Raw genomic sequence first — 17,302 nt, 5'->3', positions numbered from 1 at the left:
TTTCGGCATTTTTGTCCAACACACGGTTGGAGACATAACGGAAAGGGAACAAAATAGGAAGCCTTACAAAACACCTAAAACATGTGAATAACCAGCCGGACCACTCTTCTGCTCAGAGAGAACCTAGCATCGTATGTAGTAGTAGTAGACTGGTTTAATCGTCATCATCTGACAGACAGGCCTCATGGAAGCCGGTATAAGGCTGAATTTGCGATGCTAAATACAACATATTGCGAGGCTAAATACAACATAGGGCATTGCGTGTTACAAATTAGGCAACGATTAAAAGTTTCCATGAATATCAGTTAAAACAATTGATAAGTCTATTTGAAATATTGCACAATCATTCAGTTAGAGTTTGACTCCGAACAAGCAGGGCGCAGGACTCATTCTATCCCCCCCCCTCATAACTTCCAAACGGTATGGTGTATGATCAAATTTGCAGGGGGTGATAGCATGTAAATTATAAATATTAATCACTCTTCACAATAAGCCTTGATTATTTGGCGAAGATAATGTGTTCGTGGAACTCTAGTTTTGTCATAGTAACTTCGCATCAGTGACTATTCCCTACACATAGCTAGAATCTGGCAGGCATAACTGTACCCCTCTGAATGATAGAAGATGTGAATTCTGTAACCATTTATATGTTGAAAATGAAACCCACTTTTTACTCGATTGTTCCTTATATGAAGATGAGCGCCAATTGCTGTTTAAGGCAAAAGAATTAGACGAGAAACGTACAAAAATGTCAAAGCAGGACACTTTCATATACCTGACGTCATGTAAGAACGAATATATAATAGAGAAAATATGTAGTCATGTTTCCAAATGTTTCAAAAAGATAGAAGAAACTACTAGGTGATCGACATTAGCTTAGCTATAGTCAACAGTTTGTTTGTTTTTTAGTTTTCAATGTTAGAATGTAGCATTTTTTCAATTCATGTTTTGCATTTTGCTTCTTATAGGCCACGTGTGGTCATCTGTGCATTTAGCCAGGCAGGAATATGCACTAAAGACTATTATTACTATTATCAATATATTCCGTATGTAGCGAATTGGTAGTCTAATAATGCCATGTTTGACGCTGTTGTTCCAGGTTCCGTTGGATCTGTGCTTTTTCCAATACGGGGAAACAGTTATCCACGTGCTGAACAAGGTAAGCATTACTGATGAGTATTCTAGTTTGATCAGGCTTAACAAATGTAACGCTAGGTGACCTTTATTCGCTGCCATACCTATATCCATTGTGTAATGAGAAATGAACAGTTCTTTAACTCAGGGGGGGGGGGGTACCAACTGTCATTGGGAACATTGTATAGCATTGTCTTTCAGGGGTAGAGCTGCCTTTTCTCGGTTTCCCCAGTAACCCATTGTTCTGTACAATATCAGGCCGAGATAAAAGTGTTGATAGTCGAGGCGAGTGAAGACAAATCCACACCGTTCCATGACATGTTTGGGACGACAGAGGGCGTGGAACGGGGGGCACTGGCTGTGGATCGGTACGTACAACAGGGGAATGGGCAAGCCAGGATAAAGGGAGAGAGAGGGGGGCAGGGACAGATAGAGAGACAGAAAGGGACATAGGAAGGCAGCCAGACATACTGACAGACAGAGCTAGGGAGGAGAGAGATTGAGAGGGAGGGAGGGAGGGAGGGAGGGAGGGAGGGAGGGAGGGAGGGAGGGAGGGAGGGAGGGAGGGAGGGAGGGAGGGAGGGAGGGAGGGAGGGAGGGAGGGAGGGAGGGAGGGAGGGAGGGAGGGAGGGAGGGAGGGAGGGAGGGAGGGAGGGAGGGAGGGAGGGAGGGAGGGAGGGAGGGAGGGAGGGAGGGAGGGAGGGGGAGGGGCATGATCATTGAATGGAACTGACGGATGTAGGAGAAAGGGAGTGTGAGAGAGGCGGATGGATGATGAGAAGACTGATGTAGGAAAAGCGGCAGAAGGGAGGGAGAGGGAAGATTTAGAGAAGAGGATTTTCGCTACTGATAAATGTGGGAGTGGTGAAGATCGTTAGACAGCTGGAGTCCTCACCAAAGTGGATAAATAACTGGGATTTTCTATCCTACAGAGTGCCTCACCTAACTACGTTGGTGACCATCGGAGAAACCAACCATCAGTAAGTCTTACACACATTACGTATACACTTCTGACTTTCATCCATGTTTGTGGTGTCTGTAGGCTGTTGAAGTTTGGTGTTTTGGTGTTGTTATCAGGTAATGAAGAGGGGTCAAAGGTCAATTCTTGGAAACATGGCTGAATACGTACGGTTTGTGACGATTGAAAAGTTGAAATTATATGCTCTAAATTGACACTTTAGAGGTCAGACGCTCCTGCCAATGTAAGTTTTTCATGTACTAAAACTCAGGTAGGTGGCTTTTGACAGCCTATTTCTTGCATGATTACCATGTATTAGATAGCACCGGGTCTTGATTACTGTCTTGTGGCCTTAACGCTATGTGTATCGGATGCTAGGAGAGTATAACAGGTTCCCCATCCGTCCTTTCAGGGAGTGCCAGACACTGACGGAACTGATGCAGAAGGGTGGACACGAGGAATTTCACGAAAGGCTGGCAAAGCTGCAGAATCAACTCAGCTGCCATGACCCGGCCATACTCCAATTTACCTCGGTACGTCTGCTTCATTTTAACAGCAGTGTTTCGTGCTCATAATGGACGAACAAAACGATGATTGACATAATACTAGTATCCTCTTCGGCAATGCAAACTTTCTAAAACTTGTAAGGCTATGTTGATTTGATAATAGGGATGACATCCGAGCACGCATCAATCGTCGTCCATTTAAAAAAAAAAGTTTTCTACCATACTGTAAATCGTGCAAAGCAGCTACAAAATGAGCAAATATATTAAATCAAAAATATTTTGGAAAGCGGATACTAATGTCTAGAATGCCAAACTCAGGAAGATTCGAAAGACTAAAAATGAAGAGTCCATTATTTGGTACCATTGTCTGTCATTTGTTTAACCTTCCTGACCACCTAGATTTAATACTTTTTTTTGCTAAACTTTTTTTACTCGCACGCTTGCATCAGGTTGGGGTTCCCAGAGGATGCCATCCAAATATTAAGATCAACATGGCCTATCGGGAAAGGCTGTCTTATATTTATATAGTATATGGGAGGGCCAAGGTTGCTCAACTAGCTCGTCGCTATTGTAAAGAGTAAACCTTGAAAGAAGATACAATTAATCACACAACCAATAAGTCATTACAATGTAATCCAAGACTTCTGTCACTGCCTGCTTGAAAGATTCTATGACATCTAAAACTTATGACGGCCAACGACGAATGTGATCGCGCCGTAAGTAAAAGACTTTATGACAAAACATTGGTCAAGCCACGCTTTCGGTTTCATACGACGATTAATTAGTGAAATACTATATAATTTGCTTGTGACAATGTATACGATGTTTGCCTTTGCTTTTGAAGAATTTCACTCAATCAGTCAGGACGAGAGAACCTTAGTTCCCCCTGCGTATTCAAAATTTGTAATTTATTACAAAATCACACACACAAAAATCAAACAGACCAAGGAGGTTAAACCTCCTTGAACAGACCAAGGCGTTGCCAAAAAGTAATTCCATAGGGAATGCATTCGCGGAATACCTAGAATATTTGGCAATCCGAAAGCAGTATCATACACTAGGCTCCATCCCTGAGGCGTCGCCAAAAAAAGCAACAGGAATTCCATTCGGAACCTTCTGTCATTCACAGGGCATCACTGGTGTCCCCAAGGCTGTGCAGCAAACGACCTACTCTATCCTCAACAGCAACCGGTACGTCGCACTGGCACTTCACATGGACCAACAGGTACGGGGTGCATTCATTACATTCGAATTCTTTAAACACAGAGTTAAAATCAAACCGGGACCCGGTAACAAATAGACGCCATAATTAAGCCAATCCTGAGAACATGACCCATTACTTTAGACACATGACCTTTCGACCACGTGACTACAGCCGTGGGTCAAAGGTCGCTTGAGGTCGCAGAACACAGTATTAGTGGGCGACCCCCGTGGACAATAGTAGTTCGGGTATGAAGTAGTGCGTCGCATTGCTTGAAAAGGCCGTAGTTTATCTTCTGTGCACGTTAGCGAGGCTGAAACTGTGGTGAATGGTAGAGGAATACGTCAGTTTTGAGACTGTACGAGTTGGATTACGATGTTTGTTCGGTCGGCGTGGTTTCGCGCCTGAATATTGTTAGCGCCCGACTACTGTAAGTCGCCTGCAGTACGTTGACCTCCGCTGGGGGTCATACCAAAGTGGCTTTTAAAAGGGAACGAGCCGGCAAATTAAAATGATTTCTTCACATATGTTGTAGATTGAACCTTGAAGTCAAACATATTAAAATTTGACACCCTAATTGTGCACCTTACTATAAATTTTCAAGCGTCGAAGCTTCTCACTTTGGGATCCTTAACTATGTACACCCCCATAGGCAAAATACTGTGGTCTGCAACCTTAACCCAAAACACATGTATTGTTTTTGATCGAAATGGCCGACTTTGCCACATGGAACGAGGGGTATAAGTCAGCTCTGAAACAGAGAATCGACGCAGTGGTGTCTAGAGGTGACAGAGGTTGTGTTTTGTGGAACGGAAGGGTGGATGATGATGGCTATGGCAGAATCAGCATTCAAGTGGGAGCGAAATGTAAAGACGCACGTCTACACAGAGTGGCATATTATCTGTACAACGGATTTATTGACGATCGGCATGTATCACATATCTGTCACACAAGAAATTGTCTAGCGGAAGATCATCTATCCCTGGAGCCTGCTTACATCAACAATGAGCGAAAGACTTGTGTTAACAGTGGACATTGCTACACTCATGGTGTCTACAGAAACTGCGTTCTACACTAAGTTTCGACCCACATCCCACACCACCACCCACACCGCTCTCCGTACAACAACCCCCCCCCCCCAAATCTAACGTCTTCCACATGTCCCCGAGCAGGGGGATGTGTTTTACTAGCTCTACAGTTCACCTATTTCTTCGAATAAGGATGGTCCAGACTAGACATAGCAGCATGTACAGAGTCCGTGCTATAACCCGAGTCTCCTTTCTTGTCTCTCTTTTCTGCTTTAGCCTGTCGCAGATGGTAGCGTCTCAGTCTGTATGTCCAAGTCTTTCTCCTTTGTCGATGGTAGGCCTCTTCTCTGTCGATTGCTTCAAGCGCAGCCGTCCCCGGGCTTCCTTGGGAATGCGACGCGCCCAAGAATTCGTTGGCGCGGCGTATGGCGGCCCCGGACCCGACGGAGTCTCCAAGAGCGGCCGCGTGAACCCGACCGTTATAGTTCTTTTTGAAGGTCATTGCCTTGGGGACGGCCTTCAGGACTCTATTGTGAAAGGCCTCGCTCTTGTTCGTTGTAAGCAGCATTCTCTGTCTTTTAGCAGTCTCTGGGCCGAGTCTGTAGTCTATGAAGGCCTGCAGAGCCTTGCGGTCGGCTTCGGTCAGTGCCAAATTCCCTCCTCCTGGGATTTCTGGGGCGCGGCGACGGTGGCGGCCTTCTGGGGTGTGCTCGGGACACGTTGCCATTTCTGAGCTGCAGCTAGAATGTTCCCCTGATATGCAGTTAACTAGAGTGTTGCGAAATTGCTCGATTTCGTCGAGGAAGCCTGCGTCGTTGTCACCGTGGAGTTTCCCCGCATTATACAGGGCGCTGGTGCACTTCTTCACTAGATAGCGGCCCACCTGCCGACTTGCTTCCTGTCTCTGTACTTTCCTATTGTTTCCACCTTCGAACACTTCAAGGTACAAGTTGTACGTCCGACGACTGTGGTTTCTCTGATTGTGTTGCATACAATCCTGCTTTTCTGCAGGTTCCAGACCGGCTTCACGAAGGGCGTCGTTTGTTCCTCCGATGATTTGTGCGTCGTTGTCCGACTCCATAATCCCCACTTCCAATCCATGTTTCAAAAGCTTCTCCGTGTTCTGTTTCGCCATTACGCGTTCGCTGGCACCCAACTTTTTGTTTGTGTCGAAAGTTCGGGTACAGTCGTCGTGGGTACCGGGGCCGGATGGAAGCCCCTGTCTCTCTAGATCCTCGCATTTTTTACAATGTTGACTCGCCGTACTAACGGACACCAGCATCTTCTTGCCGGTCTCCGCCTCGAAAAACGGACATTCCGCCTGTGTTCCCGGCTGTGCCATGGACCTTCCTTTCGGTGGGTTGTTGTACGCCACGTCACTTTCCACTGTGACTGTCCGCCTTTCTTTCAGTCCCGCATCTAGTCGAAGCCGCTTCACTTCAGCCAGCGTCTTACAGTTCGCTTCCATTTGCTTCTCATTTAGCTCCACGTATGCCTTACTCGCCACATTGAGTTTCTTCTGCAGTGTTGTTCGGCTAGGCCCTTGAATGTTCATTGAAGCGAATAAAGGTTTGATAGCGGTACAACCGTACCTGTCCTTGGCCCCTGGAGTGACAGCCTGGATGTTGAGTTTGACGGGGAGCGGGCCGCGGGTCCCCGGCCGACGCGTGTCGGCTCTCTGGAACAGCTCTGCGGGTGTAGTCTTGTAGCCGCACGCTTTGCAGAGAAGTGCCTCCTTACATCCAAACCCAATCTTCTTTTCCAGTTTACTCGAAAACTTACAGTCTCCTTTACACACACGTCTGCCGTTAGCTTTCCGATGTCCGGCGTTGAACAGATTCATAAGTTCCTCCATCTTCTGCATGTCTACGATTCTGTTTCCCCTCACCTGGTTTCTGATGTAAGACCGCCGCTCTTTGTAGCCTTTCTTCTTGATACTGCGAAGCCACGGAAGGATGACGTGGTCTCCGGGCCTGTAGAGCATCTGGTACGTGTCCTTATCCAGTCTCTTTTTCAAATCGATGATGGGCGCGGTGTTTGTCAGCTGTATCTGTGCTCCTCCGTGCCCCACGCCAGGCGAGCCGCTGCTACATGACGCGACAGGGTCTTCCGTCACAGAACGTCCATTCTCCGCTGCTGAACCTTTGTTCCAAGGGATGTTTCCAACTTGAAAGTTGTTGCGGCGAAGCATACGACTTTTCAAAGCTTTACTGCCGGTTAGTCGACCCATGGTTAAACAACTCTGGCGGTGAGAAGCGTCTGGGAATAATGGCTGGGCTAAGCCAGCAGTTTCCTTGTACTTCAAAGCGTGACCGCGGTTTAGAACGGGGGTGCGAACTACTACCCCCCCCCCCCTCCGTCTTCAATTGTATTATTGTATTTATTGTCATTCCAATGACTCAATTGTATCATTTTTCGTCTCGACGTGAATAGTCCTAAAAAATAGGCACGGAACCATAATAAGAGATCAAAGCTAAAGACACAATAAGAGATCAAAGCTAAAGACACATTTCATACATCTACGTCAATTATAAAAACCGCATCTTCCTGGCTGGCTGACATTACGCACTTTTGCGACACCTTGATTAAATCTAAACTCGTAAGCGAACTGATCGGTTTCAGACTCTATAGTTTGAAAAACTTTGCGCTGTTTGCAGTCGGGATGCAGTCTTTCTCTATCTCCAGCTATCTGCGACCTCTCTTGCTCAAACTTTAGACCTTAACACACCCTCACTCCCCCGCTATCCCCCTCCCGGTGATGTCGGATATAGACAGTCTCGAAATGAACGCAGCTAAAGATTCCAAGAACGGTACCAACAAAGCAGGGCATAGGTTTTGTATTGAAAATGCTTTAATTGATAACTTCAATGTAGTTCTGCGTGGTACATGCTAGCACCAAGGACAGGGCCTAAGTGACAAGGAAGTAGCAAAGTACAAAGTTCGAAATATCTGAGCGAAACTTCATTGGAACAAGAAGATATTCGGCACACATGTTCAGTAATAGTTGTTCTCTTACACAAATTAAAAGAAATGACATTAAATTTTTCTTGAAGTCTGTATCGCGGATGAGTTACAAAGTATTACGTATTACATAAGCCTTTTATTTCACAATGATTTTGCCAATAAAGGTTTTGCAGATAGAATGATTTATTTATGCTACTGGATGTAATCACGCCGATTGTTCCCTGTACTGCTGGTAAAGCAGTTTTTATTTGTTTTATTGCTGTGATATGTGCTGATGCTGTGGTATCCATTCCTGAAGTATTCTGCCATGGATAAAGAAGAAATGAATAAAGCTTATTTGCTCTCGTAAGCAATAAAGATCAAAGATTAGTTACAACCGATACAACTCTGTTCCTCTACCTGCTGTAGAATGCACTATTCCAGCCCCGGTGTATGAGAGAGTTTCGTGCGTTACTTTCAAGCTAGTGCCATACCTCTGTACGTAAAAGAACCCAACACACTTATCGAGAAGAGTGGCTGCATCGAACCCACATGGTACTACTACTAGCCTGACTAATTCTAGCAGCCCTTCCATTGGTCAGGCCCCTCGGGAGGATGCCCAATCAGCCCCTGGCATCGAGAGATTGTGTAAAAAAAAGGCTACACTAACAATAGCTAAATAAAAAATTATCCTGAATAAAAAAAGACTCTTTTTACACAACCAAGAGATTTATTCCACCGACGTTTCGGTGACCATCTGTCACCTTCTTCAAGGCAATTCTGACTGGTTTACATAGCAATGTAGCACAGGTGTTACACTTCTGTACGTTTGGGGCCGCATAGTGATCTCATCCCCTGTGATTGTTCGGATGTAACGTTGCGTTTCGGATTGCATCTCATTAATATGTATAAGCAGCAACACCTGTACTGCATTGCTATGTGAACCAGTCAGAATTGCCTTGAAGAAGGTGACAGATGGTCACCGAAACGTCGGTGGAATAAATCTTTTGGTTGTGTAAAAAGAGTCTTTTCTATTCAGTGACTTACCAACCTGATGAAACTATTCACGAAAAACATATCCTGCTTCACCTCTATTGAGGATGACTACTTTTCCTTTTTACTCCATTTCAGTGCATAGCAGCATTCCCTACGCTGTTTTGTAACATAGCCTGGGGCACCTGCTTACCCATCATCGTGGGCTGCACGTTTGTGGTGCCGACTACGAAGGAAGTGGAGACGATTCTTTCAGCGATCCAGGAGGAAAAGTAGTTGTCTTGCTTTCGATCATAAGAAGTCATTGCTCAAGAATTGTAACTGGTAGAATGTAAGGTATTGCAAGTGTTGTATACGACTGGCTCACATTAATCTAGTGTGATTTACACGCAGATTCTAAGCTACACAGTATTGACATAAAACCAAACAAGAGTCCGTAGGACACAATCCTCCGTGAAGTAAGTATGGTGTTTGCGGTGTGGTTAAGGTATTTAATACCGTCTTTAACTACCGACATGCCAAATTTCAGACAAATCCATCAAAATGATGAAACGTCTCTGTTGTAGTAGCTTTAACAGATTTCGTGGGTTGCTGAAAAATAAAATAAATTGTCAAAATATAGGCTGAATACTAGTAATATGCCAGAGGTACCCATTTAGCCAATTTCTACTATTAATAATAGAAATGTAGTCAACGAAAGGAAGAGACTAATACTCCGTGTCTTTCCAGGTGCACTATGATCCACCCTCTTTACGTCAAGACCTTCTATAACATCCTCCATTATCCTGGCCTCCAGGGCTTCGACCTTTCTTCGCTAAAACAGGGTAAGAGAAAAATTACTTTGCCGCAAGTGTTGTACCGTTATGCTTAGGTCACAATTGGAAAAGGAGGCCCTGCCCGGAAGTTTTTTTTTTGCTTCTCTGGCGTGGCTCCTACGTGGTCAAGTGGGACACCCAGTGTGCTACGATGCTATTTTTGGGCCCGGCCGGGCCCCGGATTCTTTAAACTCATAGTTAAAATTAACCCGGGACCCAGTAACAAATAGACGCCATAATCAAGCTAATCCTGAAAACACCGAGAGGTCAACGCCGACCATGACAAATTTGTGGCATCGTGGCCCGACCGGGGCTATACCCCACACAGACACCGATGCAAATGTGACCATAGCATTAACGAAATTCGTTCCATGTTACATAGATGTGACTGCGTCTTAAAATCACGTGACTGAAGTAGTTAGTCATTTACCTCGAAGGAGCTTGTGGAGACGGTCGTTAATTTGACTTGGAATGTTACGTTTTGAATTTGGGTAATGTTTCATAGCATTTTTCAAGAAGATAATTCTCATATGAACACGTTTGTCTTCAAAGCGCAATGGGATCTTTGTCGCATGATATTCTCTTTTGATCTAATCATATATATTGGAATGTCCTTTTCGCACCACGGTTCCAACGTAAACTTGTGATATAGACTTTATATCTAGAACGTCATAATTTTTAGTCTCAAGTGATTTTTTTTAAATCTAGTGATAACTGGAGGGAACATGGTATCTAAGGCATTGATCACGACGTCTTCTCAGGTTCTACCTCACGTCACGGTCATAGTAAGTATAAACGACGTTCCTGGAAACGGTAAAACAACTATTTTAAAGGCACCCAGAGAATTTTATGAGGCTTGAAAACTGGAAATATTCTCGTTGCTGTAATCTTTATGAAATTTACATTTAATTCCACCGTTTACCACATTTGCGTGCGGATTTCTTTTCAAAAGTGCTCAAAAGCGGCAAAAAAATAAGCTACATGGTGATCTTTTAGTTTCACGCGCCTAGCGTGAATAGACCGATACCATAGCCCCACCCACTTCCGTCAAAACGTAAAAATGCAAAGTTAAAACATAAAAATGAAAATATTTGACGGACATGCAGTCACTCTCTCATTGGTCGAACCGCTAATTGTGATGGACAGTCAGGATCAGTCTATTGGGGGTTGGATTTTTTATCAGTTCTCACCACACAACGACATCGTTACTATCTTTGCTCCTTTAATGTCGATATGTAATGGTATAGTGTTATTGAAACTTCTATGTGTAGGAATGACTAGAAATTGGAGTTTCAAGCCTCATAAAATGCTCTGGATGCCTTTAAAGGTTTTGAATCATTTTTAGCAAATCTTTTAACACTTCAGATTCTAGATGAACATTCAAAATGTCAACAACGAACATGTTTTGCCCAGATTTTGTACGGTTCGACGGAAGTGTGCTTCGTGACATGCACATTACCGGAAATGACGTCAGAGGCCCAGAATTCCACAGTGGGGGCGGTGCTGCCACATATTCAGGTGAGCATCATACGTTCTTAAATTCTGATCGACATGAAAACATCTTCAATGTTTTTAGGCTTAGTGGTGAAAACAAGCCTAGCTTTCCTTGAATTGAGTTCGACATAGGTGTAGAACCGCGAAAGCAGGACTTCGGGAGGGACAGAAAGTAGAGTTCAGAGGTGGTAGAAATATTCATTCATCAGACATGTCAGACATTCCAGGTCACGGGGTCAATGGAAGAAGCTACTTATTCAAAAGGAGGTATTGTTTTGGTCTGTGTTTTTGAAGCTATATCTTTTCCATATGCTAGTCAATTTCACCGCAGAGTGACAGGAAGTGATCAATGGACATGGTATGCTTATCACAACCCTATTTGCATAATCACTGAACAAGACTTACGAGTAATTCGTAAATATTTACTGGGAGATCTTCGAACTGTTGTTTTGTTGCTGTAAAGCTTAAGATTGCTGACGATGACGGCAACAGCGTGCCAAGAAACACGGTGGGAGAAGTGGTTATCAGAGGATACTCAGTGTTCCAGCAGTACTACGCAGATACGGCCAAAACTGCAGCCGCGAAGAAACATGATGGGTGGTTCAGTATGGGGTAGGTGTACGATTCTGTAATGATACGCTCCTTTACGTTTGGGACCGCATATTAAACACCGCATTAACTATCTATGTATATCTGTAGAGTTTGTTTGCAACCGCATTTGTAAGCAGCGCCACCTAGCTGCACTGCAGAATTAACAAGTTAGATTTTTGCTTTTACCAGAGACATGGGGTTTATCGGCGATGATGGGCTGTTGAGAATCACAGGGCGGAAAACGGTGAGTCGTATTACAAACAACAAATAGTCCCATTTCAAGTTAATTTCTATTTAACCTTAAAGTCAATCTGTGTCTGTTCACATACAGTATGATATTGCCGGTAAACCGCCTCATGGCTTAACGTTCCAGGTTTGTACTTAAGCTGCATATCCGGAAAGATTTATTTGACCCACTCACACCGGGATGGAGACCTACGCTTTTTGATAATTATAAGCGGTGGATTCTTAAACGTGCTCGAGGTGTGACTCTCCCCGAATAGGGGATCTCGATTTATTTAACGTCCTTTCCTAGGGACACCCCTAACCGAAGTTACGTACCCATTTTCACATGAGTCGAGTGAGAAAATTGGTGTAAAATGTATTTTCAATTGGCACAACGTTGGGACTTGTCAGGGATTCGAACTCAGTACCTCCAGGTTCTGACTCAACAATCCACCGTGCCCCCGGGTTGAAATTCCTGGAAAAATAGATAAATTCAGTACGTTTACTTCAGTCAAACATTTTCTCCAGTCAACGCTCGGACGACTGATCCATTTGCTTTGACAGTATCCTCAAGACGCCAGAGATCTGTTCTTAAAATAAATCGTCGAGTTTATTGTCTTGTGCTGGAAATAAGTCTACTCAAGAAATAGTCATGCCTTGAAGTGCCAGAGTTACCAACACAGGATTAAAGTGTTAAAAAACTATTATTTTGCTAGAACTATCATAGAGCTAGTGGAGCTTGTTATCACCAAGTGAAGTAGATTTTAAAAACACCTGCAGTCACATGTGCAAAGGTTATATTGTAGGTGCGACATGTCGCTCAGTGTGATATAAGCAGCTGCTGTCACGCCGCGTGCTTGCGAAGCTGGGCGAAGGGCGGTTATACCGGCTAGGCTATGGAATGCTTACCTATCGTTACTCCATTCATTCCGAAGGAGTTGATCATTATAGACTCCGAGAACGTCTACCCGGGGATGGTTGAAGGGCCGCTACAGGAACACCCGGCTGTGAAAGACGTCAAGGTAAGATCACATCAGTGCGTTTCTGCCAGAAAAAAATGGTGCTGATGGATTAGAACTGAGATACAGGATCACCAAGGCTTTTTTTTCCGCAAAGCCCATCATACACGATGTTACCTTCATTACCTTCGCCAAGAAGATTACGTTTGCGAGGCTGCGTGTCTGTCTGTTTGTGTGTTTGTGAACTGCATATCTCAAGAATTCCGGGATGCACTGTCTTCATGTTTTGTATGTGGGTAGGTCTTGATAGATCTCAAAATGATTTGGAGTTTGGGCCCCCTCGTAACTTTTTAAGGTGTAGTACCTTGCAAAGTTGCAAGAGGGCCCAAAATTTAATAATTTTGAGCGGAGCTTCCGGTTTTGATGAGCCATGTTCTGGACAAGCTGTAGTAATGATTTGAGTGGTAGATGGCTCATGTAGGTTTGGGCCCTCTAGCGGCTTTTATTTCAAATGCATCGGCCAATTTTGTTTCAGATTTTGAAACAGAATAATCTCAGGCGTTGACTGATCGTCATACTTTTTGGTGTATCAAGAGCTTAAGTAATGATTTATTTAAACTATATCTTCCAAAACACCGATGCGCACATATAAGCTTATAGGTATACGTCAAACGTTTACATGCCCGTCTCTTCTTTAACACCTTTCATTTATCTCAGGATTTCTGAATCTTAAGTATGTAACTATATTCATCTCCAGGTTGTGGGAGTACCGGATGCTGTGAATGGAGAGGAGCTTTGCGCCTGCATCATGTCAGTATCTTTTATACAAACTAGAGATATTTGATCGATGCTTTCGTTAACAAACGTTGTAAACTGTAGTTATAAACGATTTATCATTAACTGGGGAAGTTACATCGGTATAAGTGGGGAACATTATGTTTTGATTAAGCTCTTATTTCTCTACACACTTTGTCAACAATTACAATCTAAGTTTGTTAAAAAATATTGATCTTTAGTTGATTTGTTATACGACAATGTCCTCGATGTCAGTCGGAATCTTGCATTTCTGCCATAATGTATATTTTTTTCTCGCACTAATTTTTGCATCAATTTCTACCAGCCTCAAGAGTCGGGAAAGCGTTGGAGAAGAGGAAATGAAACAGTTTGCTAAAAAACGTGGGGTAAGTCTGGGCTATTCGCATCCGGATTTAATAGACCGGCCGGAAATTTGTAAAAGAAATTAACAAGAGTCCGTAGGACACAATCCTCCGTGAAGTAATTATGGTGTTTGCAGTGTGGCAAAGGTGTTAAATCAAGTACCTCCATGCCAGACAAGTTCAGACAAATCCATCAAAAGGATCTTGATTTATAGGTACTAGGTGCGAACGTGCGCACAACATCATTGCTAATAGGCTTCAGGCTTCAGGAGGCCACTCTCCTTCCCGGAGTAAATAGACTGGAATACAACTTACAAGTTTGTTCTAATGGAAAAAAATCTCAAAACTGTTGAAATGCATTTCATCTTATTCAATGCTGACGTGGTTCTGAAGAGATCGTCTAAGATCTCTCTTACGACATACTGCATATTGATACATTCGAAGACGAGAATCACTTGTTAACAACATTTTCTATTTGTTGCAACAGCTTGTTGAAGAGTTCTGTCCAAGATACATCCTGTTTGTGGAGAGCTTCCCCAATACATCTAATGGACGTAAGGTGAGATGTGAGTTCATGATCAAAACAAGTATTTTGCAGTGACCAGATTCAGTAAAAGAAACGTTCTTGGTTTCCACGACAAACATTACGCTAAGCACAAACAAAGTACGCTAACATGTCGTCGAGATGTACGATTTTGAGGGTGAGTGCGTTTAATTCGCTCGTTCGTTTGTCTAGACTAGCGGCACATAGGGCAGCAAGCCTTCCCCTTCACCGTGCTCTAGGTGCCTCCACGAAAACGGGACCCCCATTTTACGTCCCTTCCGAAAGACAGGCGCAGCCCTAACCGAGATGTCTCTTACCCAGGATTGAACCCTGGTTACCAACTAATTGGAACAAGGAGCTCAACTGTGAGGCTGCTACCAGTTGAGCTACAGGGGCATCCCTGGTGTTAGCTTAATCTTACTTTGAGTCAAAATGTCAGTGTACGTTGGAGCAAACTGTTTTATGTACGGAAACTCTCTTTTTCCACCCAGGTCGACAGAAAGAGGCTGAGAAGCGTCGCTATGCAACGCTTGGGGCTGAGAGAACTGGACGAGTGAAGATCGAGTGAACTTAACGTTGCATATGTACATGTACATGTACTTTAAAGCTAAAGCCACCAGCAAGGCAGACGATAGGATCAACAGATAATTATAGTAAAGTTTATTGCAAATTCGTGCCCGTCGGATAATTGCAAGTGTACAATTCTTATATAAGAGTTTATCACAGTGTAAAAAGAACATACAGATGCAAACGCACCTTTACAATTTGCCCTCCCACATTAGACCATGTTGATTTGATTATATGGATGATATCCTCTGGGATCTTCAAATTGATGCGAGCGTGCGCATGAAAAAAGTTTGTAAAAAAAGTTGCGTTCATTATGGACTCTACGAGGTCAGGAATTTTGCACAAATGACTTGACACACAGAGAATGGCATACCAAATCATGGATTCTTCATTTTTGATATTTCACATCGTCTTCTTTGACTTTGGCCTTCTACGACATCAGTATCAATTTTCTGATATATCTGTTTGCAATTTACAGCATATCTTTTTTAATATTGTAGCTGCTTTGCATAATTTACAGTATGGTAGAAAACTTTTTTTTCTATTTTTGGAAATGGTCGAAAATTGATGCGCGCGCGGATGTCATGAGGGATGTCATATAATCAAATCAACATATAGCCTTATGATTAATGATAACGCATAAAGTGAAACATAAAGCATACATGTGAAAAAAACAATACTGATGATTAAAGTACGTTGCTTGTCAATAATAATATTCTATATCTACGTTACTAATGCAGGGTTTGACAGTCTTTGACTTTTTTCATGATAAGCTTAAGTCCAACTACAGTTCCATGACCCCATGCCTTCGCCAAATGATGTTAACTTTTATGAAGGATGTATGATGAAATAATCTCATTGATTTTACAAACAAGATTGCATATATTGTATGGGTTGATGATCTTTCGTAAGCTGAATCTGATCCTGTGTCATTGGAATGACACACCCTACGGATAGCTGAATCTGACCCTGTGTCATTGGAATGACACACCCTACGGGTAGCTGAATCTGACCCTGTGTCATTGGAATGGCACACCCTACGGATAGCTGAATCTGACCCTATGTCATTGGAATGACACAGCCTACGGATAACTGATTTTGACCCTGTGTCATTGGAATGATACACCCTACTGATAACTGAATCTGACCCTGTGTCATTGGAATGATACATCCTACGAATAATTGAATCTGACCCCGTGTCACTGGAATGACACACCATATGGATAGCTGAATCTGACCCTGTGTCATTGAAATGACACACCCTATGGATAGCTGAATCTGACCCTGTGTCATTGAAATGATACACCCTACGAATAGCCGAATCTGAACCCGTGTCACTGGAATGACACACCCTATGGATAGCTGAATCTGACCCTGTGTCATTGAAATGACACACCCTATGGATAGCTAAATCTGACCGTGTCATTGAAATGATACACCCTACGAATAGCTGAATCTGACCCCGTGTCACTGGAATGACACACCCCTATGGATAGCTGAATCTGACCCTGTGTCATTGGAATGACACACCCTACGGATAGCTGAATCTGACCCTGTGTCATTGGAATGATACACCCTACGAATAGCTGAATCTGACCCCGTGTCACTGGAATGACACACCATATAGATAGCTGAACCTGACCCTGTGTCATTGGAATAACACACCCTATGGATAGCTGAATCTGACCCTGTGTCATTGGAATGATACACCCTACGAATAGCTGAATCTGACCCCGTGTCACTGGAATGACACACCCTATGGATAGCTGAACCTGACCCTTTGTCATTGGAATGATACACCCTACGAATAGCTGAATCTGACCCCGTGTCACTTGAATGACACACCCTATGGAATACTGAATCTGACCCTGTGTCATTGGAATGACACGCCCTGTGGATAGCTGAATCTGACCCTGTGTCATTGGAATGACACAGCCAATGGATAGCTGAATCTGACCCTGTGTCATTGGAATGACAACCTACGGATAGAACCTGGGTGTCTCGTAAAAACACAGTACGAAAGTTTGTTATCTTATTTATTCACATATTTTTCAAGATTATTTGGCTACAATCAGTGATTTCTTGACGAGGCCCTTCTCTTGCATACAACAATAAAAACAACAGTAATGATTACAAATTACACAATGACGTGAGGAAAAAATAAAGCAATAACAATAGTGAAACATA

General features: G+C 43.4%; 1 protein-coding gene across 6 annotated transcripts in view; it reads left to right on the top strand.

Annotated features, from left to right (window-relative positions):
• LOC136422297 (putative acyl-CoA synthetase YngI) overlaps positions 1-17,302 on the top strand; it is a 22,361-nt gene extending 5,059 nt beyond the window's left edge. For 3 of the 6 annotated variants that reach the window (XM_066410007.1, XM_066409970.1, XM_066410014.1), the window contains 16 exons: positions 1,100-1,159; positions 1,393-1,502; positions 2,067-2,114; positions 2,505-2,625; positions 3,728-3,823; positions 8,902-9,035; positions 9,493-9,587; positions 10,287-10,363; positions 10,992-11,096; positions 11,536-11,684; positions 11,853-11,907; positions 12,824-12,910; positions 13,605-13,657; positions 13,968-14,028; positions 14,492-14,570; positions 15,040-17,302. In XM_066410007.1, the coding sequence (XP_066266104.1) occupies positions 1,100-1,159; positions 1,393-1,502; positions 2,067-2,114; positions 2,505-2,625; positions 3,728-3,823; positions 8,902-9,035; positions 9,493-9,587; positions 10,287-10,363; positions 10,992-11,096; positions 11,536-11,684; positions 11,853-11,907; positions 12,824-12,910; positions 13,605-13,657; positions 13,968-14,028; positions 14,492-14,570; positions 15,040-15,116 (1,407 nt within the window). In that variant the 3' untranslated portion in view covers positions 15,117-17,302. The remainder of the gene's footprint in view (positions 1-1,099; positions 1,160-1,392; positions 1,503-2,066; positions 2,115-2,504; positions 2,626-3,727; positions 3,824-8,901; positions 9,036-9,492; positions 9,588-10,286; positions 10,364-10,991; positions 11,097-11,535; positions 11,685-11,852; positions 11,908-12,823; positions 12,911-13,604; positions 13,658-13,967; positions 14,029-14,491; positions 14,571-15,039) is intronic. The other 3 variants (XM_066409978.1, XM_066409997.1, XM_066409987.1) reach the window with 3 other exon arrangements.

This window comes from Branchiostoma lanceolatum, chromosome 1, assembly GCF_035083965.1.
Source record: "Branchiostoma lanceolatum isolate klBraLanc5 chromosome 1, klBraLanc5.hap2, whole genome shotgun sequence".
Lineage (NCBI taxonomy): Eukaryota > Metazoa > Chordata > Leptocardii > Amphioxiformes > Branchiostomatidae > Branchiostoma > Branchiostoma lanceolatum.
Note: the sequence above shows the minus strand (reverse complement) of the source record. Positions and strands in the feature narration are given on the sequence as shown.